This window comes from Nannospalax galili, unplaced genomic scaffold (genome assembly GCF_000622305.1).
Source record: "Nannospalax galili isolate Female #2095 unplaced genomic scaffold, S.galili_v1.0 scaffold146, whole genome shotgun sequence".
Taxonomy (NCBI): domain Eukaryota; kingdom Metazoa; phylum Chordata; class Mammalia; order Rodentia; family Spalacidae; genus Nannospalax; species Nannospalax galili.
In genome coordinates, this window is record NW_008357929.1 from 8,295,307 (window position 1) to 8,312,433 (window position 17,127).

At 44.6% G+C, this 17,127-nt stretch overlaps 1 protein-coding gene across 1 annotated transcript in view; it reads right to left on the reverse strand.

Moving 5' to 3' along the window:
- Positions 1–17,127, reverse strand: part of Dnah2 (dynein axonemal heavy chain 2) — a 132,490-nt gene that overhangs the window by 95,394 nt on the left and 19,969 nt on the right. Inside the window, exons 5-12 of the mRNA XM_008855967.2 lie at positions 10,248–10,476; positions 7,448–7,558; positions 7,051–7,289; positions 5,269–5,460; positions 3,318–3,523; positions 2,681–2,810; positions 2,257–2,439; positions 1,083–1,297 (exon numbers count right to left, since the gene is read on the reverse strand). Coding sequence (XP_008854189.1) covers positions 1,083–1,297; positions 2,257–2,439; positions 2,681–2,810; positions 3,318–3,523; positions 5,269–5,460; positions 7,051–7,289; positions 7,448–7,558; positions 10,248–10,476 — 1,505 coding nt within the window. The remainder of the gene's footprint in view (positions 1–1,082; positions 1,298–2,256; positions 2,440–2,680; positions 2,811–3,317; positions 3,524–5,268; positions 5,461–7,050; positions 7,290–7,447; positions 7,559–10,247; positions 10,477–17,127) is intronic.

The window sequence follows — 17,127 nt, forward strand, 5'->3', positions numbered from 1 at the left end:
AGCTTAGGCTGGCCTCAAACTCCAGACCTTTACCTCAGCTTCCTGAGTACTGGGATTAGAGGTGTGATCCACCACACCTGGTACTCACTGTATATGTTTAGTAACTTAATAGGTGCACTAGTTACCTTTTTAATCATTTAAAGCTGTAAGAGGGGCTGAAGAGATGGCTCAGCAGTTAGGAGCATGGGCTGCTCTTGCAGAGGACCTGAGTTCAATTCCCAGCACCCACATAGTTGGCTAACAACCATCCGTAACTCCAGTTCCAGGGGAATCCAACAGCACCCACATGGTGACTAATAACCATCCATAACTCCAGTTCCAGGGTCTCTTCTGACCTCTACAGGCATTACACACATGGATGCACTTACACATATGCAGACAACACCCTCGTACACATAAAATAAAAATAATAAATAAAAGCTGTAAGAGTGTGTGATTTCTTTCTTTTCCCTATAGCCCCAGCTGTCCTGGCACTCACTATGTAGACCAGGCTGGCCTCACCTCACAGAGATCCGCCTGCTTCTGCCTCCAGGGTGCTGGGATTAAAGGCGTGCTCCACCACCCCGAGAGTGTGATTTTACAGTCCATCCTGGGCTAGGGCTCAGGTTTTAGAAGATTTAGCTGATCTGTCACAGCCATCTAGTGGCAGAACAACGACATCACTGGTTTAGTGCATTAGAGGGTTGTTTTGCTTTCAATCATCGTTATTTGTTTGCTTGTTCTACATAAGCTGTACAACTAATTTTTCGTTAGTACTGAGGAATGAACCTAATATCTTAATGCATGCTAAGGCAAGTGCTCTACCACTGTGTTCCTATCCCAGGTAAAACTAATTAAGAGGTAATAGCAGTGGGGTGTGGTGCACACCTGTAATCCCAACACCAGGCTGAGGCAGGAGGAGCACAAGTTCAAAGGCAGCCTGGACTGTATAGCAAGACCCTGTTCAATAAAACCAGAGGGTGGGGAATAGCAGGGATGGGAGCAGGGGGGAGGTGAAGGGGCAAGATGGGAGTTAAGTTCTTGGCAGAGTTAGAGGAGAATGGAACCAAGGACAGAGAGAGGCACTAGGGTGGGTCCTGTACTTGTCAAAGTTGACATCCAGCATGCCCATCTTCTCCTGGCTGATTCGTAATAGTGGTGTATCCAGGCGCTGAATGCAGTCCTTGTCCAGCGTTGCCGTCCACTCTTGGAAGGTTTTTCGAACCAGTTCATCGATGGCTTGAACCATCTGCAGATACGTGTGAACGCTCTCCTCTCCAGTCCCAATATGAGGCAGGAAATGGGCACCAGAAAGGCACTGGGGGGAGGAGCAGATGGGCAGCCCATTTACATCTGCACAGACCTGCTATACATGCGCACAGTCACATGCACATGCACACCCCTCAACACCTGTAAGGCTTGCTATGGACCATGACTGATTCTGACAACCTAAAGGGATGACCACCAAACAGAAAAGAGAAAGAAAGAAGCAAGACACACTAAGAAGGGGAGTCAAAGTGAAGACAAAAGATCAGAGAGCCAGTCCAAGAGAAAAGTTGGGAGAAAGGGGAAATCATAGAAAGTAAAGGACCAACGAGGTTACAGTTGGGGCTGGCTCATCTCAGTCTGGTCATCCGCAGGCCCCCTTCTTCTCTCTCAGAACCAATTGGGCAATAAGCAGATCAGTAGCTCAAATAGCTTTTACTCTGTGTTTCTAAAAAGGGTTATTTTTGTTTGTTTGCTTTAGACAGGATCTCACTATGTAACCCTGGTTGATGTGGAATGCACTATGCAGACTGTGCTGGTCTTGAATTCAGAGATCTTCCTGCCTCAGCCTCCCAAGAACTGGGATTATAAGTATGCACCACCATTCCCAACACACACAGATTTTTCTTTTTAATTTTCCCCTTTAGTTCTTTGTTCCTGTTATCCTAGAGAGAACAGGGCCTTGCCTGTGGAGGTCTCTGGATCACCAAGTATATTGCTCTTCTGTTGCCCTAACTTCCCAGATACTGGTCCTACTTTTCCTCACCACCTTAACATGAAATACAATGATCTTTGGTCTACTAGCCATTTGTGCCACCTCTGTAAACCAAACCAGGGCTTGCCAAGATGAACTGAGTATGCCTCTCCCCTCATCCCACCCAGTGTCTGGTTGTGAAAACTCTCTATAAGCCCTGTCAGACCTCACCCTACCCCCACCCCCATACCTCCCAGCTGCACACAGCACACCCTGTAATTTCACTGAGGACAGTTTAGCAGAGTCCAGACACCTACATTCATGACTCTGTCGATGCGTCGCCGAAGGATCCGCACCCAGTGCGCCTGTCCGGAAAACTGAGCCATGTAGGGCACCTGGTATGGCCACTTCTTGTTCAGTTCACAGTTCACCAGTGCTAGTTCGCTATTGAACAGCATGTAGAGATCCACTGCTTTCTTCTCATATGTCCTCATGATGGCCTAAGGAACAAGAAGTAGGTGATATACTTCATGGAGTTGGGTTCCCTCAGTCCCTGGTCCTAGAGGAAAGCTCTGACACCTATGCACAGTGGGAGCCAGAGGAAGAGAGGAAAGATGAAGGAAAAGAAGCACCAACAACTCAGCATGTAGGAAAGGGTGCATGCAGAGGCAGGACAGAGTCTAGAAGGCTCAGAACTAAAGGCAAGCAGACAGGCCCTTGAGGTGGGGCAGGCAAGTGCACCTCCCGGGCAGCCAGCCTGTGGAAGGTGTCCAGCAGGAGTACTCCATGCTCCACATCTCGAACTAACTCAAAGGCCGAAGTGATCAAGTTCTGGGTCATCACCTCCAGGTCCTTGATACCAGCACGGAATCTACACCGTCAGAGAGGCATGGAGAAGTGACTTGCCACCCCCCAAGTACGTCCCAAGTGAGATTCTCATGTGTTGCTGTGCCCTGAAGCTTCCTGCATGTCAGCATGTGACTAAAGTGTGCTTTACATCCACGAATCTATTTCACTCTAGACAATGCTAAGAGATGGGTTCTATCTTTAACCTTATTTATAAATGAGGAGGACAGGCATCCCCTGGGAGTGTAACTTGCCCAGTGTCCTGAAAGGTCAACAGTCCTGAAAGGTTCACTCTGGAACCTGGAACCTGGCCAATTTGGTGTTCTCTCTTCCCTTCGCACCTTGAGCTGTTCTCCCTCCATAGCCTTCAACTTGCAGTCCTCCTGTCTCTACCTCCAAAGTCCCAGGATTGTACAGATGTGTGCCACCACTCCTGGCTCTTCCAAGGTCTGCTTTGCACACCCAGCCTCTCCTCCCACTCTTGTCTCCCCCTACCCTGCCCAACCCCAGCCTCAGCCTGTGTCTCCCTCACCTATTATAGTCTTCATGCCAAGAAGTGTTCTTGACATCCAGGATGCCCCCTCGAACAGCTCGAAGTGTTTGCAGATTTTTATGAAAGATGTCCTCAATTTCTAGCAAGTTTCTTGTGATCTGCGGCCCCTGGGCACCAAAGAAGCAAGGAAGGGGACCTTGCTTGCCATCTTCCCAACGGGCAAAGTGGTACTGACAGTCACATACCTAAAAAGACATCAGTGTAAAAGATCCTTTCTTTTCTGAACTTAGGAATTCTGAGTTCTTTGATATAATTTCAAATGTCTATGAAGTAGAGAGGACCATCCAGATGTAGGTGGACACTGGGATGAATTTTGGCTGCAGAATGAAATATAAGATGCTAGGGCAGAGTTGAAAGGCAAATGTCAACAAGAAGGAGGTAGAGGAAAGAGGACATGCAATTACGCAGGAAGAGCCAGCATGCCAGGTTCTACGTTTAAACTCGTAAACAGAGCCTTGGCCCCATCTGTTTGGCTCCTGGCACAGGACTCGAGGGTATGCTATTGGTTTTTGATTCTCCCAGCCTGACAAGTCTTCCTACCTCAATAAGGTCTTTGCAGCGCTGCACAAAGGCATCTACTTGAGCGAATATGCTGGTCTGGTCTAGAACCCAGCCCCGATTGGAGAACCTGTGTTAGAAGAAAAATGAGCCTAATCAAGAGCAAGGACACTAGGGATCAGTCTGCCATGCAGAACAAGGCTGTGGGAACCTGTGCTCAGAAAAGGAGACCCTAAGAAGCACTTTCCCTGGACCCTTAAAGAAGAAACTCAAGGTGCGCTGAAGCAGAGAGGAGACATGGTCTCTAAGTTCTAGAAGGTTTATACATAGTAACTTTTCTAACCATGACAGAGGAAAAGATTAGGAAGGGTTCCTGGAATCACAGGAAAGAGGTTGTGACCACTAGGAAACTTGGGGGCAAGCAGCTACAACACTTGCATTCAAATGGAAAACCTGACTGGAGATAGAGACTCCCAGGTTTAGAAACATATAATCCACAACAACAACAACAAAAGGGAACAGGAAAAGTCAGACTCTACTCTCTGAAGAATGACAAGGGGTTATTCACGGATGTTAGGGAGACCCATCGTACTGGGTATGCATCTGTACAGCAGTCAGGTAGTGATCTTTCCAAGCATGACAACAGGAAATGCAGCCTTGCAGGTCCTCCTTGCTAGAAGAGACATATCCCTCAAAGATTCGGTCCAGAGAGATGGCATGACAGCATAAGCGGATGATCTCATTGCTCATCTGCAGAGGGAGCCCAACAGCTTCAATTTGCATCCTTATTTCCACCAACTTCTCTCAGTCTCCCTAGCCTTGCCACAGGCCTTGGCCTCCTGGTTCCTGATTTGTTTCCTGAGGCCCACCTCACCCCTGCTCCTCTGGGCACACTCCATGTCACATGCTCTAGTTGGCTCTGCTGTGTGTGCCTCAACCCAGCTCTGCACTTACACTGCTCCAGCTAGATGGCCTTTAGCAAACCTTTCCCCATTCTTTGTGTTGATCACACCCCACACCCTCCACCATCACCTCCACCTCCACTCCACCCACCCACTCTGCATCCTGTGACATGCACCAGGCTCTGCTGCCCAGGAGCCACGTTCCTTTGGAAATCTACTTCCCACACTCTACTGCAGGCTCCATCTTGAGAAAGAAGAAAAGGTCTTCCCTCTGTACAACTCAGTTACAGTCTATCCTTCCTGCCTTTCCCAGGCTCACTGCCTCCCTCTCTCCAACCCCTTCCTGACTGAGCAACTTCCAAGGAGAAACAGAAGCTGAGGGACCCAGCTCTGAGCACTGCTAAAGACAGAAGCCTCTGGTGTCCATCTGAGCTGAAGGGCAGTCCTTAGTGCCTTTCCACCACATATCTGGCAGGGAATTTGAGCCCTACCAATATGGCCACATCACACCACCCCTCCCTTTTGCACACCTTCCGGAAGAGGGCAGTCAATCTTTCCCGAGTGTTGTAGTGGGGAGAGTTGACCCAAATGATACGGATGAGACTGATTAGCCTAGGGAGCTTGTCTGAAATGTCCTTAGGTTTCATGAAGGCCAGCTCCTGGTAGGGTTCCCTCAGGATTGACAAGAAAGTCAGGTTTGACTGTGCTTGGCGAGAGCCATCCTACAGTAGAGAGAAAACTTGGAGTATATTTATCCACAGGGAGGTCAAGGGGACTGATTGAGGGGGCTGGAGAGGCGGCTCAGTTGATAAAGTGCTCAATGCTACATAAGCATGAGGTTCTGAGTTTAGATTTCCAGTACCCGTGTGAAAGATGGGCACACTGGCATGTCTGTAATTCAGTTGTGGGGTCGTGGAGGGGAGACAGGCAAACTGCTAGAGCTTGGTGGCCAGCTAGCCAGATTCAGTGAGAGACCTATCTAAAAAATATTAGGTGAAAAGTGATTGAGGATGACACCTAGTATCACCCTCTAGCCTCTACATGCACACACATATGTGCACACATGTGCATGTACCCACATGAACATGTACATACACCACACATAAACATAAACTGATTCAGACTTCCCATCCATTTTGAACACCATCTACTAGGCAGCCCTACCAATAAACCCACCCCAGGAGAGATCATTTCAAGACCAGAATTTGCACATACCAACTATTATTCATTTGCTTTTTTTTTTTTGAGACAGGGTCTCACGTATCCCAGGCTACTCTCAGACCTACTATCTAGCCAAGGGTGACCTTGAATTTCTGATCCCTCTGGTTCCATCTCCCAAGTACTGGGATTACAGATATATACTACCCTACCTTGATTATGTACTGCTAGAAATCAAACCCAGGGCTTCCTGTGAGCTAGGCTAGCACTCTACCACCTGAGTAACTTCCCCAACCCTTCATGTGCTATTCCCTACAAAAGTCTTTCAGACTGGGAATTCCCCAAGCCCCAGTCTGGTGTCTGTTTCAACCTCATCCAGTTGAACTAAGAACTCTTTACAGGCTTTGTGTGGTGGTATGCACCTTTAATCCTAGCACTGGGGTAGGGGTGGAGGGAACACAGATAGGAGGATCTCTATGAGTTGAGCCAGCATGGTCTACTTGATGAGCTCCAGGCCAGCCAAGGGCTACACAGTTAGACCTTGTCTCAAAACAAACAAAAAAGAACTGTACAAAGTGGATGTTCCATAGCTGTTGACCAATAGCTGGTACCTGGACATCACTCCCCTACTACAGTCACCAGGGCCACCCACTCTCCTCTCCACACTGTTCTCAAAAGGGGTTTTAAACTTCTCCAGCTAGCTATAGTGCCATCTCCTTAAGGCCTGGTTGAAAGTTTCATCTGAGAAAAGAGATCTTCACACAGATCACTCACCTCCTATGGGGACCCAGCACCTACATGATCAGCTTGTCATATTCATTTTAAGTTGTTTTGAAACTCGTGACTGAACCACACAGACTGATCTTTAGTTCCTTGTCACCTCTAATCCTCTTTTATGTAAGTCTTATTTTCTCAGCCACATTGGAGGGTTGGATTCGACATGGGTAATCAACGTCTATTTGTTGATTAACTGAATGTTCTACCTAAACTATGAGCTCCTTAGGGACCTTGACATCCTTCTCATATCTTCTTCTACAAGTCCAAACACTGCATGTGATGATTATGTTGCCTCCCTCCTCACCCCACCTCCCCATGTCATCCTATCCATTGTCCACTTTTTGCTAAGCTCCCAGTCTCTTATCCACTCAAACAACCTGGATCTGCTGGGCCAGCTTCATAAAAGGTAACAAGTAGGATGACTTGGCCAGTTGCAGGATAGACTCAATGTGCTTCATTCCCTGTTTCACCAGCTGCTTGCTGATGCCAGACAGGTCCATGCATCGGTTGTGCCAGAACTCGATCTCTTCCAAAGGACCTAAATTTTCTCCAGTCTCTACAGACTCCTGGGCACTGAGCACCTCCTTGATCTGCCTGGTCCAGTGGATTATGGAGGCTGCAGGGGAAAATGCAGAATCTCTTGTGGTTCTTTATATTGCTCCCCACTTGTGCTCTCTGTGCCACATAGGCCTCCTAAGCAGCTCCTTTGTCAGCATTTAGGCTGCCTCTGCCCCATCTACAATCCCTCCAACAAGGGCGATGCCAGCCACTCACTTTCCAGTCGCTGTACCAGCTCTTTGTCCTTCACCACTGCCTCGGGCATCATGTTCATGGCCTCTATAGGAATGTAGAAGACGGTGTGCCCCTCCAGTTTGTACCGGATGTCTAAAGAAAGGACCAGGGAAATTCCAAGGGATGAGCTTTTGATGCCCTGTATAAATTATGGTTGATGATCAGTTGGGGCGGGGAGGGCACAAAGTACAGTCAGCTCTATGTATCCATGGGTTCCACGTCTACAGATTCAAAAAACCAAGGATAAAAATATTTATTTATTTATCGTGTGTGTGTGTGTGTGTGTGTGTGTGTGTGTGTGCCACAATGTGTACGTGTACCACAGTGCATGTATGGAGGTCAGAGAACAATTTGTAGGAGACAGTTCTCTCCTTCTACCATGTGGGTTCTGGAGATCAAACTCCACTCCCTCAGCCATCTTGCTGGTTTCCCTCAATTTTCTTTTTTTGAGACAGGGTCTCACTATGTAGTTCTGAGTAGCCTAAAACTCACTATGTAGACCAGGCTATCCTTGAACTCACAGAGTTCCATCTGCATCCCAAGTGATGGGATTAAAGGTACGAGCCATCACTCCCAACTCCAAAATTTATTTTTATAAATTACAAATGTATTAAATGCATCCTTTTGTCATCATTCCCTAAACACAATATAACGCCTATTTACAGGGTTTACATTGTATTAAGAATTATAAGTAATTTAGAGATTTTAAAGTATATGGTGAAGCCCGGCATGGTGGTGCATATGTTTAGTCCCAGCACTTGGGAGGCAGAGGCAGGCAGATCTCTGTGAATTTGAGACCAGCCTGATCTCCATAGTGAATCCAGGCCAGCCGTGGCTACAGGGATTTATGTCTCAAAAAGACATAAATAAATAAATAAATAAATAAATAAATAAATAAATAAATATAAATAAATAAATAAAAGTATATGGTGAAGATATATATAGGGTATATGCAATTGCTGCATCTTTTTCTGAGGGACTTGACCATCAAGAGAGCTGAGTATCTGGGGTGGGGAGGGGGCTAGAACAAATTCCCTAAAGATACCAAGGATGACATATGCATTTTAGGAGAACAGACAGGAGCTATTATGACTCAAACTTTTTTGGTATCTAGAAATAACAGAAATAACTCTACACGATGCTTGCAAGTCTCCAACTGCCCTCCCCTGTCACCTACATTTCTCCTTCTGCTGTACTCTTAGAAATCTCCAATTCAGACCAGGCATGGTGGCACATACCTTTAATCCCAGCACTCAGGAGGCAGAAGCAGGGGGATCTCTGTGAGTTCAAGGCTAGCCTGGTCTATATAGTAAGTTCCAGGCCAGCTGAGGCTGCAGGGAGACCCTATCTCAAAAAGACCCAAAAAAAGGAAAAAAAAGAAATCTCCAATTCTAGGTCTCAGCAGGTCTGAAAACCAAGTTCTATAACAGTAAAGGGCATCTACATTAGAAGGAATTTTTTTTAAAGACAGGGTCTCACTATATAGCCCTGACTGGCCTCAAACTTGCTAAGTATAGCAGGATGGCCTCAAATGCACAGAGATTCACCAGGCTATGCCTCCCAAGTTCTGGGGTTAAAGATGTGTGCCACTATGCCTGGCTTGTTGTTTTGTTTTTTGAGACAGGGGCTCCCAATGTAGCCTAGACTGGCCTTGAACTCAAGATCCTTCTGCCTCAGCTTCCCCGGTGCATCACTGAACCTTTACTCTTTAAGTCAGCAGAGTTTTTTTTGTTTTTGTTTTAAGACAGGATCTCAGGTAGCCCAGGCTGGCCTTCAATTTCTGACCCTTCTACCTCCACCTTCTGAGTGCTGGAATTGCAGACATGTGCCACCATGCCTAGCAACTTTTCCCCCCTTTCTTTAAAAAACTATTTTTCAGTTGTGTCTGAGTGTATGTGGCCATGTGTCTGTGTCTGTGTGTGTACACACACGTGTGCATGCGTATACCATGTGAATGCAGTGCCTTAGAGTCCAGAAGAGAGCATTGGATCCCCTGGAGCTGAAGTTACAGGTAGTTGTGAACTACCTGATGTAAGTGCTGGGAACTGAACTTTGATCCTCTGCAAGATCAGCAAGCGTTCTTAACCACTAAGCCAGCTCTCCAGCCCCCTTCCCTTTTTTATTATTGTTGTTACTAGAGAGGGTCTCATGTATCCTAGGCTAGTCTCAAACTTACTGTGTAACTGAGACAGACTTTGAACTTCTGGTCCTCCTGCCTCCACTTCCTGAATACAGGTTTATGCTGCTACACCCAGTTCATGCAGTGCTGGAGATCAAACCCAGGGCATTGTACACATTAGAGAAGCACTCTACCAGCTGAGCTACATTCCCAGCCCAAGTCAGCAGATTTGTGATTTTAATTTAGGACACTAAGGACACAGGAGCAAAATACTTGTGCTTGTGTGTGTGTACACACTTAAGCACTAGGGTGCCACATACACATGAGTGGTATGCACAGCAAGAATTCCTTACAAAAATTCTTTCAAAGGCTGGGGGTGTAACATGGTGGATGAGCAAGCACTTAACTAGTATATATGAGGTCCTGGGTTTGGTCCTCAGTACTAGGAAAAAATGTTCTTTTGATGTTAATTTGAATATTAATATCAGGACTGATGGTGTGGCTCAGTGGCAGAGTGTGTGCTTAGCACATGTGAGGCTCTGAGTGTAATCCCTAGCTCTACCACCATCACCAAAAAAGAGGCACACACTGACGAGGAGGAATCACCTCCCTGCCTCACAAGCCCCACCATGGAGAAGCCAGCTGCTCCAGCCTCTTGCTTACCTGTCAGGCAGGCTAAGAACCTGTGCAGGTGTGAAACAAAATGATTTCTAATGCTTTCAGGCCAAGTTGTATTCACAAAGATCTGAGGGACATAGACACCATTGAGCAATCGAAGCAAAGCTGGGATGTAGGAGCCCCGCACTGTTCCATACTGCACAGTTGCCTCGAAGTTCTCTGGGGTGATGGGAACCAGTGCTTGGCGAATGAAGTACACAATCTGATTCTGGGTCTGCATGAAAGACGGTAGATTAGAGCTCAGTCGCCAGGACCTACACGATGCCCAAAGAAACCTGAGGCTCCCATAGTGAAAGCCAGGCTGAGTACTCTGTCACTCTCTACCTATGCCACAAAATGCTTCCTGTTCTCAGGGATGTAGACTCCAAACCCACAGGAGTGGAGAAGGAATGGAGAAAACATGCCTTGAGGGTACAGACTATTTTGTCCAACGTGGCTCCAGAGTTTAACACAATGCCTGGCACATAATAGACATTTAATAAATGTTTGTTGGCTGGATGGATACATGAGCATCCCAGAATGATGTTTTTCAGCCATGGAAAAAGTAGGGACAAGGAGGATACAAAGGAGGACAATTAGGAAAAGCAATTATCTAGAATAATGTTGCTTTTTTATATATTTTATTATTTTTATTTTACGTGTATGAGTGTATTGGTTGCATATACATAAGTGCACCCATGTCATGCAATGCCTGCAGAGGTTACAAGGCACTAGATTCCCCTGGAACTGGAGTTACAGACAGTTGTTATCTGCCATATGGGTGCTGGGAATCGAAACCAAGTCCTCTGGAAGAGCAGCCAGTGCTCTTAGCCACTGAGCCATCCCTCCAGCCCTCTTTTAAAAAAAAAAAAAACAAGGTCTCAAACTGGCTTCAAACTCACTATGTAGCTGACGAAGACCTTGAACTCCTGATCCCACTTGCCCCCACCTTCCTGGTGCTGGGATTACAGGAATATAATACCACGCCTGGGTTCTGTTGCATGATTTTTGTCTGTTTCTTGAGACAGGGTCTCACTATGTAGTCCTGACTGGCCTGGAACTCAGTTGTAGACAAGGCTGGCCTCAATCTCACAGAGACCCATCTGCTTCTACCTCCCAAGTGCTGGGATTAAAGGCATGCACCATCATGCCCAGCTCATATTTTATTATTTTTATTTTATGTGTATGAGTGTATTGCCTGCATGTATGTAAGTACACCCATGTTGTTCAATGCCTATGGAGGTCAGAAGAGGGTGTCAGGTCCCCTGGAACTGGAGTTATGGAGTGTTGTTAACTGCCACGTGGTTTCTGAGAATTAAACCCAGGTCCTCTACAAGGACATCCAGTGCTCTTAAACTGCTGCATCATCTTTCCATCCCCATGTCATGTTCTTTTTCCCAGTTTTTCATTTAGCTTTCATCATTGCTTATGGTGAGTTTTTGCTGTTGCTTACATTCAGAGCTATGTAGGTTTTCTTTTCCTTAGTTACATCTAAAATATTCCAAATTTTGAACTTCTGACTGCAACATACATTAATAGGCTGTTCTCAAGCCAGTTCTGGTGGCACATGTCTTTAATTCCGGTACTTGGGAGGCAGAGGCAGGTGGATCTCTGTGACTTTGAGGCCAGCCTGGTCTACATAGCGAGTTCCAGCCCAGCCAGCTGGGGTTACAGGGAGACCCTCTCTCAAAAAGACAAAAAAAAAGGCTGTTCTCACAGCAGATTCATCTGTTTCATTTTTAGTGTTGTTTTAGAAGGGTTGTTTTTATTTTTGTTTGTTGGGGCTTTTTTTTAGTGTGTAGGAGTGTTTTGCTTGCATGTATATAAGGGCACCCATGTCATGCAATGCCCGAGGAGGCCAGAAGAGGGCATCAGATCCCTTGGAACTTGAGTTAAGGACAGCTGTTAGACACCATATGGATGCTGGGAACTGAACCTAGTTCTGCAAGAGTACCCAGTGCTTTTAACTGCTGAGCCATCTCTCCAGTTCCACAGTTTAATTATTTTTAAAAAGTGAAAATAAAGCACAAAGAGGAAATTAATAAAGAAATTAAATTTAATTAAGAAATTAAACATCTTCCCACTATCCAGAAATAAATTTGGAATGTCTGTCCATTTTTTAAAGTTTAATAACTATTATTTTTGCCAAGATGTTATATATTAATTATAAATAGATGAAACAATACATAAGGGCTGACAATATGGCTCAGTGGTACAGCAGTTGCCTAGTGTGTTCAAGATCTTCGTTTGAACCCCTGAACTACAAACAAAATAAAAACAAAATGAAAAAAACACAAAAGTTAAAGTTGAAATGTCATTTAAGATTCTATTGCCACCAGGTATAGTGGTGTAAGCTTTTAATCCCAGCACTCAGGAAGCAGAGGCAGGCAGATCTCTGTGAGTTCAAGACCAGTCTGGTCTATATATCAAGTTCCAGTCCAGTCAGAGCAACATAGTGAAAGATGCTGTCTTTAAACAAACAAATAACAGGGCTGGAGAGATGGCTCAGCGGTTAAGAGCACCGATTGCTCTTGCAGAGGACCCGGGTTCGATTCCCAGCACCCACATGGCGGCTATAAACTGTCCTTAACTCCAGTTCAGGGGAATCCAAAGCCCTCTTCTGACCTCCACAGCATTGCACAACACAGGTGCACTCACATATATTCAGGCAATACACTCACACACATAAAATAAAAATAATAATAAAAAAAATACTGCCTCCTTGAAACAAAACAACAAAAAGAGTCTATTGTCAATCAGGGCTGACAAGATGGTTCAGCAGGTAAATGACTTGCTATAAAAGTCTCACTGCCCTGAGTTCCATCCCTGGAACCCACGTAAAGATGGAAGGAGAAAAACAACCCCATAAAAATTTCCTCTAACTTCACATGCACACCATGACACATGCGCCCACACATATACATCATACACAATAACAATAAATGAAAGCAAAAAAAATCAATCCTATTGCCCAGAAATTAAATATTTTTATTAAAGTTGTTAAATTTTTATTTATTTTATATTTATGAGTGTTATGCCTGCGTGTGTGTGTGTGTGTGTGTAAGTGTACTTGTGTCCTGCAATGCCCACGGAGGACAGAAGAGGGTGTTGGATCCCCTGGAACTGAAGGTACTGACGGTTGTTAGTTGCCATGTGGGTGCTGGGATTTGAACCCCAGTCTTCTGCAAGAACAACCAGTGCTCTTAACAACTGAGCCATTTCTCTATCCCCTCAAAGCCTCAAGTGCTGTGATTACAGACATATGCCACCATACCCAGGCTCTTTTGTTTTGTTTTGGTATGTTTTTTTTTGTTTGTTTGTTTGTTTTGGCTTTTTGAGACAGGGTCTCCCTGTAGCCCCAGCTGTCCTAGAACTCACTATGTAGACCAGGCTGGCCTGCCTCTGCTTCCCAAGTGCTTGGATTAAAGGCATGTGCCACCACGCCCAGCCTTTTTTGGTTTTTTGTTGTTGTTTTAAAATATTTTATTTAGCCAGGTGTGGTGGCACACACCTTTAATCCTAGCACTTGTCTCAAAAAGACAAATAAATTTTATTTAGGGGCTGGAGAGATTGCTCAGTGGTTAATAACACTGGTTGTTCTTGCAGAAGACCTGGGTTCAAATCCCAGCACCCACATGGCAGCTAACAACTGTCCATAACTCCAGTCCAGGGGATCCGACAGCCTCTTCTGACTCCCGAGGGTATTGCATGACAGGGGGGCACTTAACCTGTATATGCAGGCAATATACACATACACATAAAATAAAAATAATAAATTTAAAAAAATTTTTTTTGTCTTTTTGAGATAGGGTCTCCCTGTAACCCCAACTGACCCAGAACTTGCTATGTAGACCAGGCTGACCTCAAACTCACAGAGATCCACCTGCCTCTGCCTCCCAAGTGCTGCGACTAAAGGCTTGTGCCACCATGCCTGGCATAAATAAAATTTTTTAAAATATTTATTATTTTTATGTGTACGTGTGTATTGCCTACATGTACACGTCAGTGCACCCGTGTCATGTAATGCCATGGAGGTCAGAAGAGGGCTTCAGATTCCCCTGGAACTGGAGTTAAGGACAGTTAGTAGCCACCATGTGGGTGCTGGGAATCGAACCTGGGACCTCTGCAAGAGCAATAAGTACTCTTAACCACTAAGCCATCTCTCCAGCCCATTTTGTTTTGTGAGACAGGGTCTCACTATGTGTACCAGGCTAGCCTCAGACTCACAGAGATCTGCCTTCCTGTGCCTCCCACATGCTGAGATTAAAGGTTTGAGCCACCTATGCCCAGCCCAGCCCAGCCCAGCCTTTTCTTTTATATTATGGCATTGATAGTTGTATGAATCCAAGCCAGTTGTTTTCCAAAATATCCCTTTAGATTTATCTGATTGCTCCTCATTATTAGTTTCAAATTAGATATTCTTGATAGAACAACACACAGTTGATGTTCCCAAAGAATTAGCATCCTTGAATTTTAGTGGTGTAACTAAAATGCATGCTGGCTTTAAATGATGAGTAAGAATTCTGGTGCAGTGTCTGTGTCCACTGATTCCCAGATGCAGCTCCTTTTGTATTTCAGGAAAATTCTTTGTACCTTCTCTCTAAATCCATACTGTGTCATTTGTTGGCTGTCTATACTCCCCTAGATCACTGTATGCCCATCTTTCAAGTCTTTTAGTTTCTCTCTAATTGCATTAATGTCTTCAGCCTTTTCTTTTGCATGAACTGTGATTACCTCAGCCTTCTGCTCTGTAGCGAGGGATTTTCAGTCACAGCTATTCAGCTCCTTGCCATTTTTCACTCTAGTTTTGCAACATGCTGCTTTATTCATTTCCTAAAATCCACCCTCCCTTTCATCTCACTCTCACCTTTTATCATTTTGTCTGCTTTTTAAAAAACTGAATTCATGTTCATATTAAGTTGGGCCATAGTACGATGCTGTGGTAAGGACTCTTCTCGCTTCATTCAGTTGGATCCTCCCCCTTTACATACTTTGTTCTTTTTTTTTTTTTTTTTTTTTCCTTTATATAATATGCTTGCCGTTGCCATGTGATTTCTCCTCATTTTGCTCATGCCTGGGCAGCTTTGTGAATTCATTCTTTTGACTCTAGCATACTCTGGGCAACTTCTTGAAGTCCCACTGTGAAAGATCAGTTTATTTTGACTCTTGAAGTTCAAGTGAAAGGCTTGAGTATTTTATATTTTATTCACTGTTCTGTAGCTCAAGAGACTTGTGTGAGGATGGGCAGGTGGTTAAGGCTAATTTAAGGCAGTATCAAATCTTTGTTAAAACATAAAATCTCTTAGATTTTTCAGATGTACCAAGGTTCCCTGTATCCAAATGGAAGCAGTATGTGGACTCAAAGCCTAGGCTTTAATTGGCCACATTTATTTTTCATTCAAATTCACTAGATTTGATATGTACTTTTTTCTTTGTTAACAGATTATATGTGACTTTGCTTTCATGTCTGTTGGTTTTATTTGTTCATTTTATTAGATACTAAATAACTTTTTTTGTTGTTGCAAGAGTGAGAAGCCTTTGGTTTACAGAGTGTGAGGACACAGTCCATCATAGCAGGGAAGGCATAGTAGAGGGAGCATGGGACAGTTAATCACATTGTGCTGAAAGTCAGAAAGCAAAGGTAAATTAATCTTTTTTTCCTTTCTGGGCGGGGGGGGGGTTGAACCCAGGGCCTCATGCATGCTAAACAAAGGCTCTACCACTAAGTTACACCCTCAGATCTGTGGGAAATAATTTTTTAATATTTTATTTTTATTTGCTTTATGAGTATGAGCATATTGTCTGCATATATGTAAGTGCACCTGTGTTGTGTATATATAAGTGCGCCTATGTTGTGTAATGCTGGAGGAGGTCAAAAGAGGGTGTCAGATCCCATGGAATTGGAGTTACAGTTGTTAGCCACCATGTGGATGCTGGGAATCGAACCCAGGTCCTCTGCAGTGTTCTTAACTGCTGAGTCATTGCTCCAGTCCAGGTAATAATTTTTTTAAAGGAAGTTTTAACTGGCCATCCTGCCAACTGGTCAAGAAAATACAATTAAATCTAAACTATTTCAGCAACAGGCTGAATAGATCCCTTTTCTTATTGTTTGGTTTGGTTTGGTTTTGGTTTGGTTTGGTTTGGTTTGGTTTGGTTTGGTTTGGTTTGGTTTGGTTTGGTTTTGAGACAGAATCTCACTATGTAGACTTGGCTTGCCTAAACCTCTCTATGGAGACGAGGCTGACCTTGAATGTGTGGCCTTGAATTTGCAATGATTCTACTTTTTTTTTAATTTTTTAAAATTTATTTTTATTTTATGTGTTTGAGTTTTATGCCTGCAAATGTGTAATGCACCCATGTCATGCAGTGCCCACAGAGAACAGAAGAGAGCGTCAGATTCCCTGGAACTGGAGTTATGGACATTTGTTAGTGGCTATGTGGATTCTGGGATTTGAACCCAGGTCTTCTGCAAGAACAGCCAGTGCTCTTACCCTCTGAACCATCTCTCCAACCCCAATCCTACGTCTTTTTAAATTTTTAACTTTTTTTAAATTTTTTATTTATTTTTTTATTTTATGTGTATTCATGTATTGCCTGCATGTAGGTAAGTGCACTCATGTCATACAATGCCCACAGAGATCAGAGGAGGCGGTCGGATCCCCTGGGACTGGAGTTACAGACAGTTGTTAGCTGCCATGTGGGTGCTGGGATTCAAACCTGGGTCTTCTACAAGAGCAACCAGTGTTCTTAACCACTGAGCCATCTCTCCAGCCCCAATTTTTAACTTCTTTATGTGTATGATTGCTTTGCCTGAAGGTAAGTGCACCATGCAGAGGCCAAAAGAGGACATCAGATTCCTCTGGAGCTGGAGTTAGGGACAATTGTG